We start from the raw sequence: 22617 nt of genomic DNA, 5'->3' as shown, positions 1-22617 counted from the left end.
TAAGCTAACATTACAAAATAATACATATAAACCAGCCAAACAAGTTCATGGGGAAATGAGTATTTTTTGTAATGTTTTGGAGCTGCAAGTCCAACCTTATGCTGCTTACAGCCTGATGTATCAGTATTTTTTATGCTCTTTATCTTTGGTTTATTCATAACCTTATTTATTTTAAAATATGGACACCCGTTTCTTCATTTTGCGCAGAGCGGAGAGATCGAAGGTGATGTATTCACAATGTACCGTACCTTTATGGTGACTATCCCTGCGGTGCTGAACTATGCTCAGTATATCCTGGTCGCCCTGGGAGGTTTACTGCTTGCGACTGCAACTCTTCTTGGGCTCAGGAGCAAGGTAGGAATAAAACGACATCATTATTATCGATTGAATTATGTAAATTATTATTTCACTTTTCCATGTAAATATGCACTAAGCTGTTTATGACAAAAATCCAAATTGGTGCATAATTACAACATCAATAAAATAATAAATCAAATCAAAACTGAACCCCTGAAATCTTTGCTCCTTAAATCCCATGATTGACTTGCTTTCAAACTGGAAAATTCATATTTCTTTCAGAATGCAGGTTTTGGCTTTCCTTTTTATCCTCTCAGATTTTATAATGGAAGGCCAAAACTCAGAGCCAGGCTGTACAATCTGCAACAACTCCATGGTGTGACTCTTGATGGATTTGCACCACCAACTGAGGTGGCAATCTAAGGGGGTGGCATGCTTTCATTCCCATTTCCAATATGGGAAGTAGAATGGCAAGAAGAAGAAAAAGTCATATTTACACCCCCCCCACAAAAAAACTAGTTTTCTACAAGTTGGGAGGTTTCTTGTATTTAACATGGTGTGCATTCAAAGATGCTATTTCTGCACCGGCTGCCGAAGGTGGTATATTCCTTGAACAGCTGTCTGACGTGATTCTGTCACTCTTGAAGTTCAGCTGTATATTGAAAGCTTTGCTTTTAAAAATGAAATGAATGGCAAAGAAACAGAAAGTACCGGTAGTTGTTGTGGAAGGCTTAGAGGGAGATGTTTGAAAAGAACTTTATTCGCTTTCCAACCAGGAAGCACAGACCCCAGATACTCCTGATTCCACCCAAATACATACCTTGTGACTAAACTATATAATGACACTAGACAGGCAGTAATGAGATCTCAACTTTTTAGAGGCTGGAGAAGGGAGGTATAGAACCACACATTTCAGCCCAGAATTCTGCAGTTGAAATCTGCAGTATTAAAAAAAATTAAATTAAAGGAAATGCCTACCTATCAGTTTTTAATCCCTATCTGCATTGAAGTGATTTGTCAAAAGGCTTGTGCATGCCATGACTTGAAAAGTCATTTCCAAGGATCTTTTGACAAGACACTTCACTTCCTGGATTTCTCACATCATGCGCATCCACACATTTTTAAAGTGCGCGGGAGGGGGCAAAGTTTGAGTGGCTTTGTTTAGAATGTGACTTGGAATTTTTTGCTGTACCAAAATAGTTACCAAATCAGTAGGGTGACGTGGCTATGAGTTTTCCCACTGGTGCCTTCTTCACTGGCAATGTTTTAAGCAGGGGCAGAGAACCCAATGTTTCCAAACTATAACTCCCACCACCCCTGGTTATTGGCAATGCTTGCTGGGGCTGAAGTGATTGGACTAGATGACCCTCAGGACCCCAACTTTACAATTCTATTATTCTATGACTTCTGGAGGGCCACTGGCCCCCCGCCCCTGATTAAAGGTGCTCTGCAAATCTCCTGGTCACCATCTGCCAAGGTTGGTGGTGCTACATTGTTAGCGTTGAAAGATGGATGACCAGTGATGTGAGTTCTTGCTGTCAAAGGGATATAGGTGGTGCGCTAGATGTTCCATCTGGTGCATGTACGAAGTGGACTCTGGGCAACCATAAGTTTGTTTGGAAGGTGCTCCAGTGATTTAGGCTGTGAGTTTTGAAGATAACACAAACAAGTATGTTAACGGGCTCCAACATGGTCCCTCCAGATGCCCCTTCCCTGACCTTTGGCCATGCTGGCTGGGGCTGATGGTAGTTGCCATCCAAAACATTCCCACATTGGGGAAGACCAAGAGAGGGGCTAGTAAATTAGCTGCTTGCAAGGGCAGACTGAGTAATTTTACAAAAAATGGGATTCCTATTAGTAAGCAAGTATATTTTCTTGCCCTGTGCTACAAGAAATTATTTTCCTGTTTCTGAAAACAGGAAAAACCTGTCCCTTCAAAAGCTTGCAAATGTTCACAGCCATGAGAGAAATCAGTTACCAGTTGAGTTGAGTTGAGTTCAGCGTTACTAGGATTTCCTTTTGGAATCCTTTTCATGTGTGGCATGAAAAATAATTGCAATCTATATTTGAGGTGACCAGGGGGTTGGGGAGCTAGTAACAACAACAACAACAACAACAACAACAACAACAACAACAACAACAACAACATATTTATACCCTGCCCTCCCCGGCCAGAGCTGGGCTCAGGGCAGCTAACACCAGTAAAATTACAGTAAAAATATAATGGGGGGGGGACACCAATTTAAAAAACAGGTTAAAGTGCGACTTAAAATGCAGCCTCATTTTAAAAGTAGCCCCTAGTTAGAAAAGAAGTTGTTTTTGCCCCTCCCCCATTCTTTGAAGCTGCCTGAAGAAGCCTCTCCTGTCTGCTCTCTGCCGCTTTGTATAATTGACTTAAGTCTGTTCAGTTGCAAATCCCTTTGTTGCAAAATGTTGCAGGAGGCAAGCTTAAGCAACCTCTTCTGATGCGACTCTTAAAACCATTTAAATGGATAGCATTGTATCTACTATTCATTAGGTTTGCTTTGAAGTTGGTCATGCTCCTCGGAAGTTGAAAAGTGTGTTAGAATCACAGAATCGAAAGGGACTCTGAGGGCCATCTAGTCCACCCCCTGCAACGCAGGAAGCTTTTGGCCCAATGTGGGGCTCAGACCCACGACCCCGAGATTAAGAGCCTCATGCTCTACCGACTAAAATAAACTTCAAAACTGTATTAATTTAATCTTACCCAGTTTTCGCCAGTTTAGGGAATCTAGGCACTACTCTAGGATTGAATGTGAGAAAAAAACAACTGAGGAATGTTAAGAAGTAATAAAATAATAGATCTTATTCTAATTCCCCCTGCTAAAAAAATTGTGGTTTTTGCTGTCACCTGGTTATCTTGATCTACTGGGGAAAAAGACACAGTAGCAAAGGTTGAGCAATCTGGTATGGATAGTAGTAGAGGGGTAATAACCTCACTCCTCAGACCTTTATAAAGAATGCAAGCTAGCAGCACATGAGCTATTGATTCAATACTGCCATCTCCACAGGGACAGTTTTCCTAGTGGAATTTTTAAAAATCGACCCTCAAGTACATCTGATGACTTTGGGCATTCCCATCCATTCTCCCTCCATGGGTTCTGGTGAGGTATGGCATGGCCTGTAGGATCAAATTTGGCAGACTCTGCCACCACCTGACCAGTGCTGGAAGCCTGGCTTGCTGCAATAGGGAAGGACTACTCGGAGGAAAGGTGTATAGCTCAGTGATCCAGGTTCAGTCTCTCAGGTGCTGTAGTTTTCCCCCTTTGTTGCCTCCAACGTTTGGCGGCCTCTGAAGTCAGAACAGGGACTAGATGGGTAGATATGTTCCTTGTTTAAAATCAAGAAGTGGTGGTGAGGATTTCAGCTCAGGATCAGAGTTGGGATTTTGATGTGCTCTTGTTTTTCTTAAGCAGCAGGTCCCTAGGTTGCCTGCCCAAATACTTTCAGGCAGGAATGGAAAAAAAGTCAAAAACAGAATGAAAAAGGCTGAACTTTGTAGGGGGAGGAATGAAGAGTTATTGAAACAAGCAGGGTGCTCAATTCCTGGGTCAGAGACTATACTGAGACCAGCCAGAAGCGCATTACTCATTCCTTGTGGTTTTATTGTTTGTTTGGAATGCCTCTGGTCATGTGCAGTGTGCCTTTGAGTTAATACACCGGAGGGGGGTCCTGGCTGTTTTGCAGGGAGAAGGGTTTACAGGCAGCGGGGGTGTGTGTGTGTGATTTCTCTCCACCTGCCCCCAACCCCCACTTCTCTTTTCATGAATAAAACACTTAATTTGATTCCAAATAACTACTTGGTGGGTGTACAAACTCTGAGTAGCTTCATGCAGGCATAGATCACTTGATTACTGTGTCTTCGACAAAAGGCAGCTAAATGTGTAAACTGGCAGTTTTTGAAAAGTGGTGTGTTAATCATACGTATGATTGGCTTGGGGTCAGAAATGGCCAATTTCAGCAATTCCCAAATCACATGCTCTCTTGAAGACACTGGGATTTCCCCTATATTTATCACCAGTCCTCATTCTTCTGACAAATTCCTTATCCAAAATACCACATTTTGTGTTTTTTATATTCTAATTTTATGTTGTGAACCACCCTGATATCTACGGGTATAGGGTATACAAGTGCATCCTCCAGATGTTGTTGACCCCAATGCCCATCAACCCCAGCAAGCACAGCTCCCCTTTCCCCACCCTGAAAATTTGGGGAAATGCTGGCCCATTAGATTCACATCATCCTTGATGTGAAGAGATGAGTGATGAGTAGACATAGAAGTTTGGACCAAACTATAGTTCTTTACAGGGTTGGCAATCTGTGGCTTGTCAGCAGTTGCAGGACCACAGCTCACATCTCATCTGGCCATTGGCCATGTTGGCCGGGGGCTGAAGGGACTTCTTAAGTTCAGCAATATTTAGTTGACATTTATCTCGCACCTTTCTTCCAACACATGATCAAAGGCAGCATAAATGCAATTTCCAGGTGGCACCCATCCCAGCCACTGACCAGATCCAAACCTACTTAGCTTCAGCAAGCTGGTGGCCTAATGTACCAAGATCCATCCTCCAGGACCCATCTTCTACCCATATGATGTTGTTGTTGTTCACAAATCAGCCAGTTTCCTTCCTCCTTCCAGTAGTAATAACAGTTACTGGTTGCTGATCAAAAAAGTTATCAAATGTTCAGCTGTCCTGACTACACTCTAAATTTAGAGTTTTTCTGTCTTCCTCCCCACCCCACTGCTATTACATTTTAAAAAGTCATACATTAGCTAATTTGTGAATAATGTGTCCAGTTTGGTCCTGTGCAATACTGATTCAATGGACAAAATTCCCCTATGAAGGCATAGCACTGGGTGTTTGCTCATTAAGGGCTGTTAAGTAGCCTTGCAGTTCCAACTAGAGTGCATTCCTTGATTTCCTTAGCTGATTGTTTTAATATTCATTAAACTTTTAAGCATGATTTTTTTAATCAGCTGGAGTTCATCTGAGATGCTGCCACTGTTGGACATAAAAGTATAAGAAGGTTGAATCCTGATTCCTTAAAGCCCACTTTGTTTTAAACAAGAAGAATTCCTTCCAACTCAATTGCACAGCTATCTGTGATTCGTAGCCTGGGTTATCAAGTGAAAAATATGACTATAGTAATTAAAGGAAGCTCTAATCTCACTCAAGCCAGTTGAGAATGGTGTTCCCGTGAAATCTTCATTCTCTCAACAGACATTGAAAGATGGGCCCACTGAGATGCGGACCCAGTCTGCCACAAAATTTTCTAATCCTGGATCCGGCCCTGGCTATAAGTATCGGGGCCCACAGGTAAGAGCCCCCTATATGGGAAGCCTTATCCTGAAGAAGCCGGGCATGCAAACAGAGAACTCTCTCTCTCTCGCTGCTTCTTGCCCCATTGGGAAATCTGAGCAAAGTGGAAGTGGCAGAGGGACAAGGAGAGCCAAACACTTTGCCTGGAGCCCAAGACGTGCAAATGCCTGAGCCAGCCGTGATGCATGGCCAAGTTCTGTCTGTCTGTCTTTCTCTCTCTCTCGTCGTTGGGCTGGCAGTCTATAAGAGTGGCCTCCCTTGTAAGCTGGTTGTGTGGACAGACAGATTGAAAAGCCCCCCGTGAACATACAGGGTGTGTGTGTGTGGGTGTGTATAACTCATAGGGGAAGCTTGCAGACTTATAACTCTTGCCTTAAATTTCCAAAGGGAGAAGATTTGAGTTTTTAAAGCATTTCTTTAAAAAAACAAGAGAGAGAGAGAGAGATGTGAACAAACCATTTTTGAATCTGGCTTGAGAACCAACTTTTTTTAAAAAATAAATCCTAAATAACACTTGACATCTCTTAATAAATCTAAGATGGAAATCATCTTGTATCTAGAAAACCAAATCTTTTCTACCAAACATTGAATAAATTAGACTCCATGAATTAGTTCCAGTGATTACTTTGATCTTATTCTTCAGATGAAATTATTATTTTTTAAAAAACAAAATCATCCCTCACTTAAATGATAATCTTCTCCTTTCTTCAGATAAATAACCAAACAGACCTAGTAGTAGAGCATAAAAACACTGTTTAAACCAGACTGATTGTTTTCTAGGGAAAGCTCTTTTTATTTTGGAGTAGTAATAAGGGGTCAGGACCTAAAGGGACCGACTCCATCTCCAAAGAAAAAAACATCTACTCAGCAGCTCGGAAGGAAGCGAAACTATAGGTGGATACATGACAATAAAAGGTAATGTCAACCATTGTAAAACCAAAGTATCTTCATTCTGTTTAAAACCTTCTTGGTTTTAAACGGCTGCTTTAGTGGTTGGGTGCTTTTAAAATGATGTAGGCGCAACGGTGGGCATCTTGAGTTCCACCCAGGTAATCCCTCTTGCTCACAAGAGCCTCCTGGGATCCCCTTCCTCCAGCACCCCATGCCCTGCTATTGCTCACCTCATTTTTCTTGAAAATAATGATGATGATGATAAAGCTGGATCCAAGTTTATGAAGGCCTGCTTGGGATTTTGGGAATTAACTCTTTGCTATAATTCCAATGTAAGAAATACATTCTAGATCAGACATCCTAGTCCACATTGTTTTTGAAGGTGTCTTTTGAAACTATCTACACACAGCTCCTGGTGTTTGGGAGCTTTCAGCATCTGAACATGGGGTTTTTGTTTTAGTTACCAACAGCCTTGCTAAGATTTCTTCTCCAGGAATTTGCCTCAATGTTGTTGTTTTTTAATGCCATCTAAACAAGGTCCATTATCTTACAATGGTGAATCGTATCAGGTATGTATTGTGCTAAGAAGTTGCCTATTCTTGGTCTGTCCAGAATTACTGGAAGTGAGAGCTCATAGCCACACTGAAGAGGAACAGAAAGGGAACAAGCCTGAGGCTCTTGCACACGAACACTTAGCTAGCTGTGCTGTTAGTGTTGCATGTGAAGCAGGCCAGATTCCTGCTGTGTGGAGGTGTGTTCTGGTAAAATGTTCACTTTCTGCAATGGATGTGGTACAGTGGTACCTCGGTTCTCAAATGAAATCTGTTCTGGAAGCCCATTTGGCTTCCGAAATGTTCAAAAACCAAGGTGCGGCTTCCCATTGGTTGTAATAGCTTCTTGCACTCAGCAGAAGCCGCGTCGCACGTTCGGGTTCCGAAAAACGTTTGAAAACAGAAGCATTTACTTCTGGGTTTTTGGCATTTGGGAGCTGAAATGTACGATAACGGAGGCACTTGGGAACCGAGGTTCCACTGTAAGCTGACTCTCCACACCAGGATTTATAAGAAGGATCAGCCCAACTGAAGCATATGCTCTCCTTTCTGACAGTCCAGGTTCTAACTAGACTTTTCTTGCTTCTTTCAGAGAGATGCTCGAGCAAAGACTCCACAGATGCCAAATCTACCAAACGGCCAAATTCAGGATTCAGAAACTACCCCTCTTCTGCAAAAGGACATAAACACAGTTCACTCCAGCATTCTTCCTGATACTTGATACCTCTGTTCCTCTTTGCCAAGGATCCTTAATGAGCTATTACCAATCTATGTGGCCTGGGTGTGGGTGGCCCAGCAGAACAAACTCAGGTGTATTTGCACTGACTCTGGAAGAATCATAGGTGCACGTGGTTCTTCTCTTCTTACACTGCAGTAGCTTTCCAGAAAGCTGACCCTTTTGAAAAGTAAAATCTCCATGCCCGGAGATTTTAGTGCCTTCACTCCCACAGCACCACCTTCCCATTACAACCTATCAAAAGTTTCATGTAAGAATTAAAATTGGGTGGGTTTGGAGAGCAGGGTGGAATTTGCATCTGTGGAAAAAGCTGCATAGGCAAGATGTCAGAGTCTCTCCCTGATTTTATCCTGAGCACAACGCCTTATACTCCATAAGCAATTAAATGCTGTTGTCATTTTTGTATGTTTAAACCCAGCTGGAAACATGATGCATCCTTCCTTGCTCATGCGCGCACAAACGACACTTGGTTTTCAATGCACAGCATTACAGGAGAAACACTCGGTTCTTCTCCACATCAGGGTTGCTGAGGGTTATAACAACACGGTGCTAATTTTGGGGTGACAGAAGGGAAAGTGCCTTTATCTTAAGATTATTCTGGGAACCAGAGTGGCACAGTATCCTTGACTTAGCTCACCACCACCAAAGTGTTTCCAGTTTCAGACTTCTAAGACTTTCCACCTTATCCCAGCTTTGCTACTGGAAAGGACCTGTTTTTAACAACTGTTGCCAAACACCATTTCATCCTATTTCCCATGCCATAGTATACAGAGAATATTCCAGATGTGTGTCTTTTTTCAAGAGAAAAATTAAAGTACTCTGAGTCTTTCATTAAGGTCTTTCATTCTTAGTGTGTCAATGCAGGGTTGTGAAGAGGGGAAGAGGGAGAGAAGCATTTTAGTGTTGGCCTGTCAAAACAGTCTTAGCGTGTGTGGTGGGGGTAATAATAATATTATTAATAATAATAATAATAATAATAATAAATAATTTATTATTTGTACCCCACCCATCTGGCTGGGTTTCCCCAGCCACTCTGGGCAGCTTCCAACAAAGACAAAAAATACAGTAAAATATCACAGATTAAAAACTTCCCTGCACAGGGCTGCCTTAAGATGTCTTCTAAATATCAGGTAGTTATTTATCGCTTTGACATCTGCTGGAAGGGCGTTCCACAGGGCGGGCGCCACTACCGAGAAGGCCCTCTGCCTGGTTCCCTGTAGCTTTGCTTCTCGCAATGAGGGAACCGCCAGAAGGCCCTCGGCGCTGGACCTCAGTGTCCGGGCAGAACGATGGGGGTGGAGACGCTCCTTCAGGTATAGTGGGCTGAGGCAGTTTAGGGCTTTAAAGGTCAACACCAGCACTTTGAATTGTGCTCAGAAACGTACTGGGATTAGTTGTAGTTTCCGAGTCACCTTCAAAGGTAGCCCCACATAGAGTGCATTGCAGTAATCCAAGCGGGAGATAACTAGAGCATGCACCACTCTGGCGAGACAGTCTGCGGGCAGGGAGGGTCTCATCCTGCATACCAGATGGAGTTGGTAGACAGCTGCCCTGGATACAGAATTGACCTGCGCCTCCATGGACAGCTGTGAGTCCAAAATGACTCCCAGGCTGCACACCTGGTCCTTCAGGGGCACAGTTACCCTATTCAGGACCAGGGAGTCCTCCACACCAGCCCGCCCCCTGTCCCCCCAAAACAGTACTTCTGTCTTGTCAGGATTCAACTTCAATCCATTAGCCGCCATCCATCCTCCAACCGCCTCCAGGCACTCACACAGGACCTTCACCGCCTTCACTGGTTCTGATTTAAAAGAGAGGTAGAGCTGGGTATCATCTGCATATTGATGGACACCCAGTCCAAACCCCCTGATGATCTCTCCCAGCGGCTTCATATAGATATTAAAAAGCATGGGGGAGAGGACAGAACCCTGAGGCACCCCACAAGTGAGGGCCCAGGGGTTTGAACACTCATCCCCCCCCCCACTTTCTGAACACGGCCCAGGAGGAAGGAGCGAAACCACTGTATGACAGTGCCCCCAGCTCCCAGCCCCTCTAGACGGTCCAGAAGGATGTTATGGTCGATTGTATCAAAGGCCGCTGAGAGATCCAGCAGAACCAGGAAACAACTCTCACCTTTGTCCCTAGCCCGCCGGAGATCATCAACCAGTGCGACCAAGGCAGTTTCAAGTCCCATGATGAGGCCTGAATTCCGATTGGAAGGGATCCAAATGGTCCGCATCCTCCAGGTGTGCTTGGAGTTGTTCAGCAACCACCCACTCAATCACCTTGCCCAAGAATGGAAGATTTGAGACTGGGCAATAGTTGGCCATACTGGCCGGGTCTAAAGATGGGTTTTTAAGAAGCAGTTTAATGACCGCCTCTTTCAGCGGATCTGGGAATGTTCCCTCACAGAGGGAAGCATTCACCACCCCGCAGAGCCCATCGCCCAGCCCTTCCCGGCTTGCTTTTATTAGCCAGGATGGGCAAGGATCAAGGAGACAGGTAGTTGGTTTCACGCATCCAAGCAGCCTGTCCACATCCTCGGGGGTAACGGATTGAAATTGATTCCATGCAACTTGACCAGACAGGGCTCTAGCACTCTCCTGCCCCAGCCCTGCTCCCATGGTGGTGTCTAGCTCCTTCCGAATATGAGTGATTTTATCTGCAAAAAACTTAGCAAAATCATTGCAGGAGATCTTGGGGTCTTTACAAGGCCCTGGTGGTAAAGGTGGTTTCGTTAAATTGCGAACCACCTGAAAGAGTCTCCTGCTACTATTTTCTGCAGATGCAATAGAGGCGGTGAAGAAAGCCTTCTTCGCCGTCGCTATCGCCACTTGGTAGGCTCGACGTTGAGCTCTAACCTGTGTCTGGTCAGATTCGGAGTGAGTTTTCTGCCACCGACGCTCTAGCCATCTCAGCGATTGTTTCATCGCCCTCAGCTCCGAAGAAAACCACGGGGCTGTCCGGGCTCCATGCAATCGGAGAGGGCGCTTCGGAGCCAGGCAGTCGATAGCCATGGTTAACTCCGCATTCCAGCGGGCCACCAGGGAATCAGCTGAAAGGCCATCAACTTGGGATAAAGCATCCCCTACCACTCTCTTGAAACCATTTGGATCCATTAAGTGGCGGGAGCGGACCATCCAAATTGGTCCCACCTCCCTGCAGAGGGGAAGGGTCGCGGAGAAGTCCAGTTGCACCAGGAAGTGATCTGACCATTTCACTTCTTTTGTTTCACTTTTACTTAGTGTCAGATCACCCACGTCACTAGAGGTGAACACCATGTCTAAGGCATGTCCATGACTATGAGTTGGGCCAAACTTATTCAGGGACAGCCCCATGGAGGCCATGCTTCCCACGAAGTCCCGAGCAGCCCTTGTAAGGTCGTGTCAGCATGGATGTTAAAATCCCCTAGGACAACCAAACTAGGTGTCTCCAGGAGGACATCTGCCATGACCTGAAGCAGCTCAGGCAGGAAATCCCTGGTGCAGCAGGGAGGTCGGTACACCAAAAGGAATCCTGTACTGCCCCTATTGCCCAACTTCCAGAACATGCACTCAGAAAACTGGGTCTTCCCAATAGGACGCCTGGTGCAGACTAATGACTTCCTAAAAATCACTGCAACCCCCCCTCCCCGCCCACATGACCTGGGTTGCTGTGCGTAAGAGAAACCTGGTGGGCAAGCAGCGGCAAGGACAGGCCCATCTGCTTCCTCCAACCAGGTCTCTGTCACGCATGCCAGGTCAAATCCTCCTTCCACAATCAAGTCGTGGATGGCAGTGGTTTTATTCATCATTGACCTGGCATTGCACAGCAACACTTTCAGGTCATGTGGGTTTCCCCTGTTGATTCCAGTATCCATCCGGTCAAGGCCAGACCCGGAGGCAGGGATAGTCTTCAAACAACGACTAAACCTGCCTCCTCGGTAATGACATGGTCTGGTCTTAGCGTAACTCCGCCTCCTGCCCATGATCACCAAGATCGGATGTCCCAGTGCTTCCCCCCCTGTGGAACTTGTCCCAGCCATCATCTTGGCTGGGGAGCCACTCCCAGGCAGCCCTGATCCCGCCCCTTAAAAACAAAACACAAACTATACAGAACCAATAAAACAACAACAACAAAAAGGAACAGAACAATTATACTAAAATTAATCCCCAACCAACTATCCATCCCACCCACCCACCCCCAACAAAGGAAAAAAGGGAAAAAAGGGAAAAAAATTAAATTGCCACCGACTGCTTGAGGACATTTTAAAGCACATTAACCACCTGCAACAGGGAAGCAATGGCAGAACACTTCCCACACTTCCCCAAAAGTTTGTTCCAAATAAGGGCCTGGGCCCCGCCCCCGGGGGCCAGTTGGAGAAGGCCCTGGAAGGGAGCAGGCCCTGCAGTCCTCACCCAGCCGATGGGTAAGATTTCATAAATGATGAGAAATTTTTATTTGTTTGATTATTTATAGAAATGCTTATAAATCACAGTTTTGGGATGGGGAAGTGCTATACAATTATTATATATACAATACAAAACCTCATAAAAACTGAAATCGCATATCAAGCAGCCAACTTATTACAGGAATATTTTTTCTCATTAGTCTGCATAAGCCCTGACAGTATAGAAAAGTTTTCAGCAAATATTTAAACATTAATACAGAAAGTGCCTGCTGAAACTCCATTGGTAAAAATGTTGGGGCAAAGTGGGGGACTCCTATGCTTGGCCTTCCAGTGGTGCTTGACTCCAGTTCCCATTGTGCCTGACTGCTGGCTACCTTGGCCAGGGCTGATGGGAGCTAGAGTCCAAGAAACGCCTGGAGGGGACCCCCACAAATTCCCCATTCCTGCGGAAGAGGATTGGGAGCATTAGGAGTAGCACTTTAGCACTTGGCCACTGGGTGGAGATATTGCTACATGGTAGTAAACAAATGTTCCGTGAGGGTGCTTTAGCTACATCAGCCAGATCCTCTCCCTCCTAGTTTTAATGTTTAATCTGGGTTAAGGAAGAGTGCTGCACTTGATAAACCTGGGCACAGTGAAAAAAGCATCATGCTGGATTTCCCTTGTGTGGCTTGAAAAGCATCCAGCCTCAGTGTGTGTGTGTGTGTGCGCGCGTGTGTGTTTTGCAGAGGAAGTCCGGTCACTTTAACCTGCTGTGGTCAACCAGCTGCTTTGAAGTCAACCTGTCTGTGAATCATTAGCCACTTAGAACATTGAAAATAATTAATTGCATATATTCTGCAAATAATTACTTGCATGCTATAGTCTGCCTTTTCTTCCAAAGACCTCAAAGTTGCATGCATGGTTCTCCTCTGCCCACAGTTTTTCCCCTCACAGCAAATTCTGTGATGTAGATTAGGCCGTGATGGGCCCAGGGTCCTGGAGGCAGCTTCCCAGGCGGACTCTGCTTTGAGCCTGGTCTCCTCTAATCCTAGTCCGCATTCCCACCATACCTTTAAAGCACTGTGAAACAGCTGCGGCCTCCCCCAAGGGATTCTGGGAGCTGTAGCTTGTTAAAGGTGATGAACATTGTTATGAGACCCCCTTTTCCCTTCATAGATCGACAGTTACCAAAGTTCGTGAGAAGAAGGCTTGGCTGTTAAACTACTCTGGGAATTGTAGCTCTTTGAGGGGAATAGGGATCTCCTACAATGTTTGCCAAACTATAGCTCCCAGAATTCTCTGGGGGAAGTCATGCCCGGGCGGATGTGGCCCTAGCCTAACACTCCCAACTAGTGTATCACACTGGGAAGATTTGAGTCTTCCAGCAGCTACACTCTTCGTACATAATTGCATAGTGTTAGCACCAACCATGAACTAGAAATACAGAGTGTATTGTTGTTTATCTTTGTTTATCCCTACTTGAAGGCAATGGCTGTCAGGCTGCCATGCAGAAACCTGAAGATCCTGTCTTTTTTGTTCCAGAAAGCTGCACAATATTACAATATTTTGCCACTCCTTTCAACGAACCCAAGGTGTGACGTACAAATTGGTTCTCACCTTCCCCAGCAACCCCAGTTTAGCTACAAAATAACCCTGGAGTAGTTTTTATTTTATTTATTGAGGGTTAAAGGTTAAAGGTAAAGGGTAAAGGGACCCCTGACCATTAGGTGGCAGACTCTGGGGTTGCAGTGCTCATCTCGCTTTATTGGCCGAGGGAGCCGGCGTACAGCTTCCGGGTCATGTGGCCAGCATTACTAAGCTGCTTCTGGCGAACTAGAGCAGCGCACGGAAACGCCGTTTACCTTCCTACTGAAGCGGTACCTATTTATCTACTTGCACTTTGAATTGCTTTCAAACTGCTTAGGTTGGCAGGAGCAGGGACTGAGCAATGGGAGCTCGCCCCATTGCGGGGATTTGAACCGCCGACATTCTGATCAGCAAGCCCTAGGCTCTGTGGTTTAACCCACAGTGCCACCCGCGTCCCTGAACTTGTACCAACTGACAAAATAAAAAAATTCCTTCCAGTAGCACCTTAAAGGCAAACTAAGTTAGTTCTTGGTATGAGCTTTCGTGTGCATGCACACTTCTTCAGATACACTGAAACAGAAGTTGCCAGATCCTTCTATATAGTGAGAAGGTGGGGAGGGGTATTACTCAGAAGGGTGGTGGGAATGGGAGATTGGCAGATAGCTGAGATGAGCCTGTTGACGACTCTTAACGACTGCAATAGGTCTTCCAGGAAAAGGCAAGGGGTGAGAAGGTGAAAAATGGCTTAGTCATGTATAATGAGATAAGAATCCAATGTCTTTGTTCAGACCAGGTCTCTCCATGGTTTTAAGTTTGGTAATGAGTTGCAATTCAGCAGCTTCTCTTTCCAGTCTATTTCTGAAATTCCTTTGTAGTAAAACAGCTACTTTGAGATCTTGTATAGAATGTCCTAGGGACGCGGGTGGCGCTGTGGGTAAAAAAGCCTCAGCGCCTAGGGCTTGCCGATCGAAAGGTCGGCGGTTCGAATCCCCGCGGCGGGGTGCGCTCCCGCTGCTCGGTCCCAGCGCCTGCCAACCTAGCAGTTCGAAAGCACCCCCGGGTGCAAGTAGATAAATAGGTACCGCTTACCAGCGGTAAGAATGTCCTGGGAGATTGAAGTGTTCTCCTACTGGTTTCTCTGTTTTGTGATTCTTGATGTCAGATTTATGTCCGTTTATTCTTTGGCGTAAGGTTTGGCCTGTTTGTCCAATATAGAGAGCTGAATGACACTGTCGGCATTTGATGGCATACACAATGTTAGACGATGAGCAATTAAATAGTCCCGAGATGGTATGTGTGATGTTGTTGGGGCCAGTAATGGTGTTGTCCGGGTGTATGTGGCAGCAAAGTTGGCCTCCTGTTCTCCCAGTGGCCAACCAGATCCTGCCTGTGGGAAGCCGGCAAGCAGAACATGAGCCCAAGAGAGGCCTTCTCCCCTCCCACGGTTTCCAGCAACTGGACTTCCAAGGGGCCACTGTGAGAAGAGGGTGATGGACTAGGTGGCCATTGGCCTGAACCAGCATGGTTGTTTTTGTGTTCCTATGTTGAGACTGGCTACTGGCGCCCTTTGCCCCTCCAGAGTAGGAATCACACCCAGCCCAATGCCGCACACAAGCTGTGTATTGGGGGTGAGACCCTCTCCCTCTCAATTCTGGCAGACTTGCCCAGACCTCAGCAGGCTGCCCTAGATGGCTGGCTTGCTGATTTAGCTTGGCAGGCCACTGGTTATAAAGTGAACCCATTTAAAATGCATCCAAAATACCATAGCAAAGGGTTAATGGACTAAGTGGCATTTCTGCAGCATTTGAAATGGCAGGCATGCAGTTCATTTAACTGCTTCTCGGTGGCAGCACCCAATTCTTGGCTAACCTTTCCTTTATGGGGCTGAGTTGGACTTTTGATTAATTGCTTTCCGCAACATCCAGCAACAAAGTGCACAGAGGCTCTTGCTATAAGACAACTAGCTCAGAAGAATGATAAAGCACAACAAAACTATTATCTTATATATATTTGCATAGGAGGAACCAGTAGACTCTCTACAAAAGGCTATAATGTAAGGATCACACACACACACACACACACACACACACACACACACACACACACACGATGAGTTAGCTTTTTGAGGAGGGAGAGAGCTTTAATTGCTAGACTAATGTTTTGTTGTTTTTTTTAAAATATTATTTGACTTTGCCAAACTGGGAAATAAAACCTAAGTTTGCAAAATTGCAAGTCATTTTATTTCTCATTTTTGCACAACTGCAAGTAACTTTCTCCCAGTTTTGCAGAACTGCAACTAATTATGTTCCAGTTTAACAAGAAGCCACATGAAGGTTGGTATAGAAGCCAATTTTCTGCTTAGCCTTGGTTTCAAAGGTTCTTAATGTTTGTTTTCCTATGCTGTGAAAAAGACTTTCCGTTGTTAAAATATTTTGTATATTGTTATTAATACTTACACAGGGGTTACATTCTGGGGATTGTGCCTAAAGCCGAAATTGCATGTGGTCAAAACACATTTGGTTCAATGGCATGTGGAATTGTCGAAGTCTTTTTTCATGGATGTCTGCCCCCTTTCCACCCTATTTTTATTTATTTTATTTATTTTGCCAAGTGTGTAAAGTGTGCAAGTTAAATACACGCAAGTTACAGACTTACTGTATTTCCATTTATAGACCACTTACTATCTGGTGATGTCAAAGTGGTTTACAATAGATAAAGTTACCTGTTAATTCATTAGATGTCTAACTTACACCTTCCTCCAAAGGAGCCCAGGCAAGTGGTATGCAAAGGCCTGCTTAAACTGCTACTTGGCCCAAGAAACTTTCTACAGTATAGGGCTTAGTCTACTATATAGACCAAGTCCTGATGCAGCTTGGCTCTCCCTCCCCAATAAAAGCTGGCTAGTTTTAAAAAAACAAAACAGCTATGCCAGAGCGGACTACTTAGAAAATCTTCTGCCCTTTGGCCAAGTGAAGAGGGACAGTGGTGAGGAGCAGCAGCCTCCCCTGGCTTTGATCTTTTGCTCCTCTGGAGCCAACAGAAAAGGACAGTGAACTGGTTTGCCTGCAGAAGGCCCCAGGTTCGATCTCTGCCGTTTCAGGTGGAGCTGGGAGCGCCGCCTGCTGGAAACCCTGCAGAGATGCAGTCAGTGTAGAGACAGTACTCAGCTGGATGGACCAATGGTCAGACACAGTGCACAGGTGCACAGGTGGCTCGGTTCAGGGGCAGCTCGTGGGCCGGTAAAACAGTCTTCGTGGGCCGCATCCAGCCCATGGGCTGCATGTTGCTGACCCCTGATCTAGTCCAACCCCCTGCAATGCAGGAATCTCAACTCAAGCGTCCAGGACAGATGGCCATCCAACTTCTGCTTAAAAAACCTCCAAGGGAGACTGTTGAACAGCTCTTACTGTCAGAAAGATTTCCTGGTGTTTATTCAGAATCTCCTTCCTTGCAACTTGAATTGGTCCTCTGGTGCAGGAGAAAACAAGCTTGCACCATCTTCCATGTGACAGCCTTTGAGATATTTGAAGATGAAATAAGTGATAAAGACAATAATAATATCCTTTGCACTCCAATTTTGTTCTCGTCACTTTCCTACGTGGAAGCAATTTCTATCGGCATCTTTACAATATCAGTGGTCTTATGACTATTTTTTGGGTGGATTTCAACTACAAACCAGAAAATTCAGATTGTGCAATTAAAATCAATTTGGAGCTCATTTGTAACAACCCCACCTAACCCCCCCCCCCAAATTTGTGGTGATGAGTGATGAAGAAATGCACTGGAGAGTGTGGGATAACACTTGGTGCGATGTCGTCTAACCTCCCTGCATGCTTACTAACTTCCTTCAAATTTTAAGTGAACAAATGAGGATGAATGATTGGTGCTCAAACACCCGTCTGGAAACAGCCTTAGTGATGGTTATGTAATATTGCTTACTAATGAGCATGGCAAGCCCCCAGACATGGTGGACTTATACAGCAACATCAGTTGGATCAAGAGCTAACTGTATACTGTCAGGGCTCATCCCCCCAAACTGCTTCTTGTACTCTAGTTCCAAAAAGTCAGATTGCTGTCTCCTTCACTAACTCTTAATACTTAAAGATCTCAGGAATGGGTTAATACACACAAATGACATCAAATATGCATTTTGCTTACATGTATTTTCTCTGCCACTCTGTTTCGCTGTACATCCCGCCGCTTCTACTAAATGGGGACTGACATCCACCTTATTCTCATAAGGTTCTACGTACTTCCTCAAACAGCCTGCCTGTTCCTCTGTCCATATTTTTCTTTCATCTGTCAACTTAACCAATTCCTTCACAAACTCCTCATCATCCTCTTCCTCATCTGATTCATCATCTTTGGCCACCCCTGGCGCTGTTGGTGCCATTGGTGGGGCATATGGGGGAGGCCTTATAACACCCCCTTCCTCTTCTTCTTGGTCTTGTACTACCGGGGCCTTTCCTGTTGTTTAACTACACAAAGTCTGGCTTGAGAAAGCCCAGCCCGGCAAGCCTTCATTTAGGGGGGGTTCTCCACATTGGTTTTCCAAATTGAGATATATGGAATCGCTACCCAGCCCGCAGGGTGAAGCCGCGTCGCCATTAGTGGAGAGCGCCGATTCCCTTCCTGAACAATTTGGACAAAAAAGACCCGTGAGTAAGATTGAACCTCTATTCGTGCCAAAACTATCTGAAATTAGGCTGAAAACGGGAAAGGCGAAAATTAAGGAAGTCTGCCTTCCCCCGACTGCATGACAATTAAAGCAACGAAAGTTACTGAGCTGCATCCGTATGGGATATTGTTTTTAACTGCTTGAATCCGACATTTGGACTTTGACTATCCCCTCTAGCTTGCAGGGCAGAGGGGAGGAATAAGTGACTTTATAAGCTGCATGACCAACTTAAAGGAAAGGGAACTCTCTGCAGCCTTCAACCTGGCACAAACTGCTATTAGAACAAAGGAACACTGAACTGACTTTAGACTCTTGTGAAAGTAACAAAGTGGAAGTCTCATTGCTTATTTGATACAAAGTTTTGGGACTTTGTGGACACAATATATCAGGGAAGGCTGGGACTTTATTTAATGGGAAAGTGTTGCAATATACATATAGAAGCCTCCCGATAAATTTGCTTTTCAAATACTCCTTGCCTTTGTTTGCGGACATTTTGATTTGCTCCCTCTAGAGGGTAAATTAAAAGTTGCTACGCTTCGGGACAGTGGAATTTTCCTTTAGGAGAAGGCTCTCGTGGGAAACGACCTTGGGATATGAGTGGCCCAGCAGACGAGATAAGCACGAGAGCCAAGACAAGGCAATATCAACAACAGCTACAGCAACACAAGAAAAGAGGCTCGATCTCAGGCATAACTCCTACAGTGACAACAGGACAAGAAAAAGGTACAGCAGTCTCCATGGATGCAGTGTCGCAAGCCCTTCTTAAGATAAACCAGTCTCTGGAGAATCTAACAAAGCAGACGGCAGAAAATACCAAGAAACTGACAGAGAATTCACAGAAATTGACAGATTTAACAACAAGACTTGACCTGAATACAGAATCTATAAATAGGCTTACGCAAGAAAATTCTGCCACACGACAAATTGCGGAGGAAGCCAGAACTATTGCTGGAGAGACCCAGGAAAAATTAGAACCGATTGCCAGGAAGGTCTATGACCACGACACAACTCTGGCATTGTGGGAACTACAAAGAAAAGAAAGGAATTTGAAATTACGATCAATTCCAGAGGACGAAGGAGACAATCTTACGGACTTTTTAACGAAAGAGTTTGCTGATTTCTGGGAAGACCTAGAGGAAGACGAATTTAAAATCACAACAGCATTTAGACTGGGCAGAAGACAGAACAGAAAGGCGCCGAGAGACTGTCTGATTACCTTGAGATCGAAGGAGGAAAGAGACAAAATTCTAAGACTGCACTTTGAAAAGGCCTTACAAATTGGGAACTCTCTGATACAGATCTTTAAAGATATTCCTAAACATATTTTGGACTTGAGAGCTTCTTATAAGGATTTGGTCTACCTGTTGAAGAAGAACACCATTCTCTTCAGGTGGGAATTTCCACAGGGACTGTCTTTTGACTATAGAGGGAAGAAGGTGAAAATAAAGACGATACAGGATAAAGACAGGTTCCTGCAAAGAAACCAGGAAGACTTACAGAAAGGAACTGTAGACCCAATTGCTGAGCAAAGGAGTGTAATTGACATCCTGAACCTTTCGTTTGGACAGAACCTTCCACCACCAACAGAGGAGGAACAACAACTGGGAGCTGTTGGAGGAATACCAGAAAAATAACAAGATGGCCCTGCAATTCCTTAGTTGGAATTGTAATGGGATGAACAGCCCTTTGAAGAGACGACAAATATTCCATATCTTGAACAGAGAACAACTGGACTTGATTTGCTTACAGGAAACCCATATAACCAGAGCACACAGGAGACTGCTTATGAATAAAAAATTGGGACAAGAATTTATTTCGTCGGACAAAGTTAAAAAAAGAGGAGTTGTGATTTATGTAAAAGAGAAGTGGGCTCCAAAAATGATGTTTAAAGATGAACAAGGAAGATATTTAGCGGTGGAGATTCAGGTACAAGGAGAAAAATTTTTGATAATTGGGATCTATGCGCCAAATGAAGGTAAAGCAGAATTTTTCAAAAAACTTCATGAAACTTTGACGGATTATTTGGAATACAATATGATAATTATGGGAGATATGAATGGTGTAGTTTCTACAAACATGGACAAGACACAAAGACTGACTCTTACTAAAGAAGGGAGACTCCCGAAGACTTTTTTCGAAATGACTGAAAATATGGACTTAATAGACATTTGGAGAACAAGGAACCCTCTTGAAAGAGAGGGAACCTTTTTCTCCCATGCAAAGATGACCTGGACCAGAATCGACCAAATCTGGGTTACTAGTGGAATGGCTCCGAAGATTAAGAAGGTAGAAATCTGCCCAAAAACCTGTTCCGACCATAACGCCGTGAAGATGGAAATGAAATCTACAACAACTGGTCAGTTTAGATGGAGAATGAATGACACCCTATTTCGAGATAGAGAGATCCACATGAAGGCCCAAAAAACTCTAAAGGACTATTTTGAAATCAATCTAAAGGGCGATGTGGAAAAAAGAGTGATCTGGGACGCAAGTAAAGCTGTGATGCGAGGATTTTTGATTCAACAAAACTCAATAAAGAAGAGAAAACAGAATGAGAAAAAGGAAAAAATTTTGGAAAAGATAAAAGAAGGAGAGAAAAAATTAAGATCAAAACCAAAGTCCCAGGAGATTTTGAGGGAGATTAAGTTGTATCAAACACAATATATGGAATTGATGAACCAAGAGATAGAATGGAAAATAAAGCAAATGAAACAAAAGACATTTGAGTCGGCAGACAAATGTGGTAAACTTCTGGCATGGCAACTTAAGAAAAGACAGAAATTAAATACAGTCACAAGTCTAGAAGTGGATGGAAAAAATATATCTAAACCCAACGAGATAAGAAATTGCTTTGTGAGTTATTTTAAAAAACTCTATTCCCAAGGATTACAAAATGAAGAGGACATAGATAAATTCCTTAATAAATATGGATTACAAAAAATCTCTCATCATAGCAAGGTGGAGCTAAACCAGAGAATAACAGAACAAGAGATAGAGGGTGCCATTCAGGATATGCAATTGGGCAAATCTCCAGGGCCAGACGGACTGACTTCCAGATATTACAAATCTTTAAAGGAATGGCTAATACAACCGTTAAAGGAAGTTTGTAACGAGATCTTAGAGGGAAAAAAGGCACCCGAATCGTGGAAAGAAGCATATATCTCACTCATACCAAAGACAGAGACTGAAAAGACTCAACTGAAGAACTACCGCCCAATTTCGTTATTGAATGTGGATTACAAAATTTTTGCAGACATTTTAGCAAAAAGATTTAAAAGAGTATTGATGGAGAAGATTCACAGAGACCAAGCAGGCTTTCTCCCAAAAAGACACCTCTCAGACAATGTTAGGAACATAATAGACATTTTGGAAAAGTTAGAGGTGAATATAAATACTAAAGCAGTTTTGATATTTGTGGATGCGGAGAAAGCCTTTGACAATATTTCGTGGAGTTTTATGAAAAAGAATCTTCATGGGATGGGGGTAGGACAAGGATTTGAGAATGGTATGGGTGCAATATATTCCGAACAAAAAGCTAAGCTGATTGTAAACAATGTAATAACTGAGGAACTTAAGATAGAAAAAGGAACACGACAGGGGTGCCCAATTTCCCCATTGCTTTTTATTTCGGTCCTGGAGGTGTTGCTGAACATGATTAGAGATGACCAGCAAGTTAAAGGTGTACAGGTCGGAACTAAACACTATAAGTTAAGAGCGTTCGCAGATGACCTTGTATTGACTTTGCAGGAGCCAAACACTAGTACAAAAAGAGTGTTGGAAATAATCCAACAATTTGGGCAGGTAGCCGGATTTAAATTGAATAAACAAAAAACTAAAGTCTTAGGGAAAAACCTAACAGATATGGAAAAGAATAAGTTTCAAGAAGAGACAGGTCTGACGGTGGTTAAGAAGGTGAAATATCTAGGGGTTAATTTAACATCTAAAAATTTGAATCTGTATAAGGACAATTATGAAAAATGCTGGTCAGAAATTAAAAAAGATCTAGAAATATGGTCAAATTTGAGATTGTCAATGTTAGGCCGAATTGCAGTGATTAAGATGAATGTATTGCCTAGAATGTTATTTTTATTTCAAACTTTGCAGATTATTGACAAGATGGACTGTTTCAAGAGGTGGCAGAAAGACATTGCGAAATTTGTCTG

At 43.9% G+C, this 22617-nt stretch overlaps 2 protein-coding genes and 1 long non-coding RNA gene across 6 annotated transcripts in view; 2 read left to right on the top strand and 1 right to left on the bottom strand.

Annotated features, from left to right (window-relative positions):
* The window catches only part of SCARB1 (scavenger receptor class B member 1), a 52810-nt gene extending 44162 nt beyond the window's left edge, over positions 1 to 8648 (top strand). Inside the window, exons 11-14 of one of the 4 annotated variants that reach the window (XM_082203807.1) lie at positions 208 to 354; positions 5541 to 5636; positions 6420 to 6554; positions 7674 to 7811. In XM_082203807.1, the coding sequence (XP_082059933.1) occupies positions 208 to 354; positions 5541 to 5636; positions 6420 to 6533 (357 nt within the window). In that variant the 3' untranslated portion in view covers positions 6534 to 6554; positions 7674 to 7811. Of the gene's footprint in view, positions 1 to 207; positions 355 to 5540; positions 5637 to 6419; positions 6555 to 7673 lie in introns of all 4 variants that reach the window. The other 3 variants (XM_082203806.1, XM_082203809.1, XM_082203808.1) reach the window with 3 other exon arrangements.
* The window catches only part of LOC309521381 (tigger transposable element-derived protein 1-like), a 355247-nt gene that overhangs the window by 39093 nt on the left and 293537 nt on the right, over positions 1 to 22617 (bottom strand). The window lies entirely within an intron of this gene.
* The window catches only part of LOC309521386, a 94364-nt gene that overhangs the window by 70104 nt on the left and 1643 nt on the right, over positions 1 to 22617 (top strand). The window lies entirely within an intron of this gene.

The sequence above is a fragment of the Podarcis vaucheri genome, assembly GCF_965113315.1.
Source record: "Podarcis vaucheri genome assembly, chromosome: 16".
NCBI classification, from domain to species: Eukaryota; Metazoa; Chordata; class Lepidosauria; order Squamata; family Lacertidae; genus Podarcis; species Podarcis vaucheri.
This window is presented reverse-complemented; position numbering and strand designations above follow the sequence as displayed.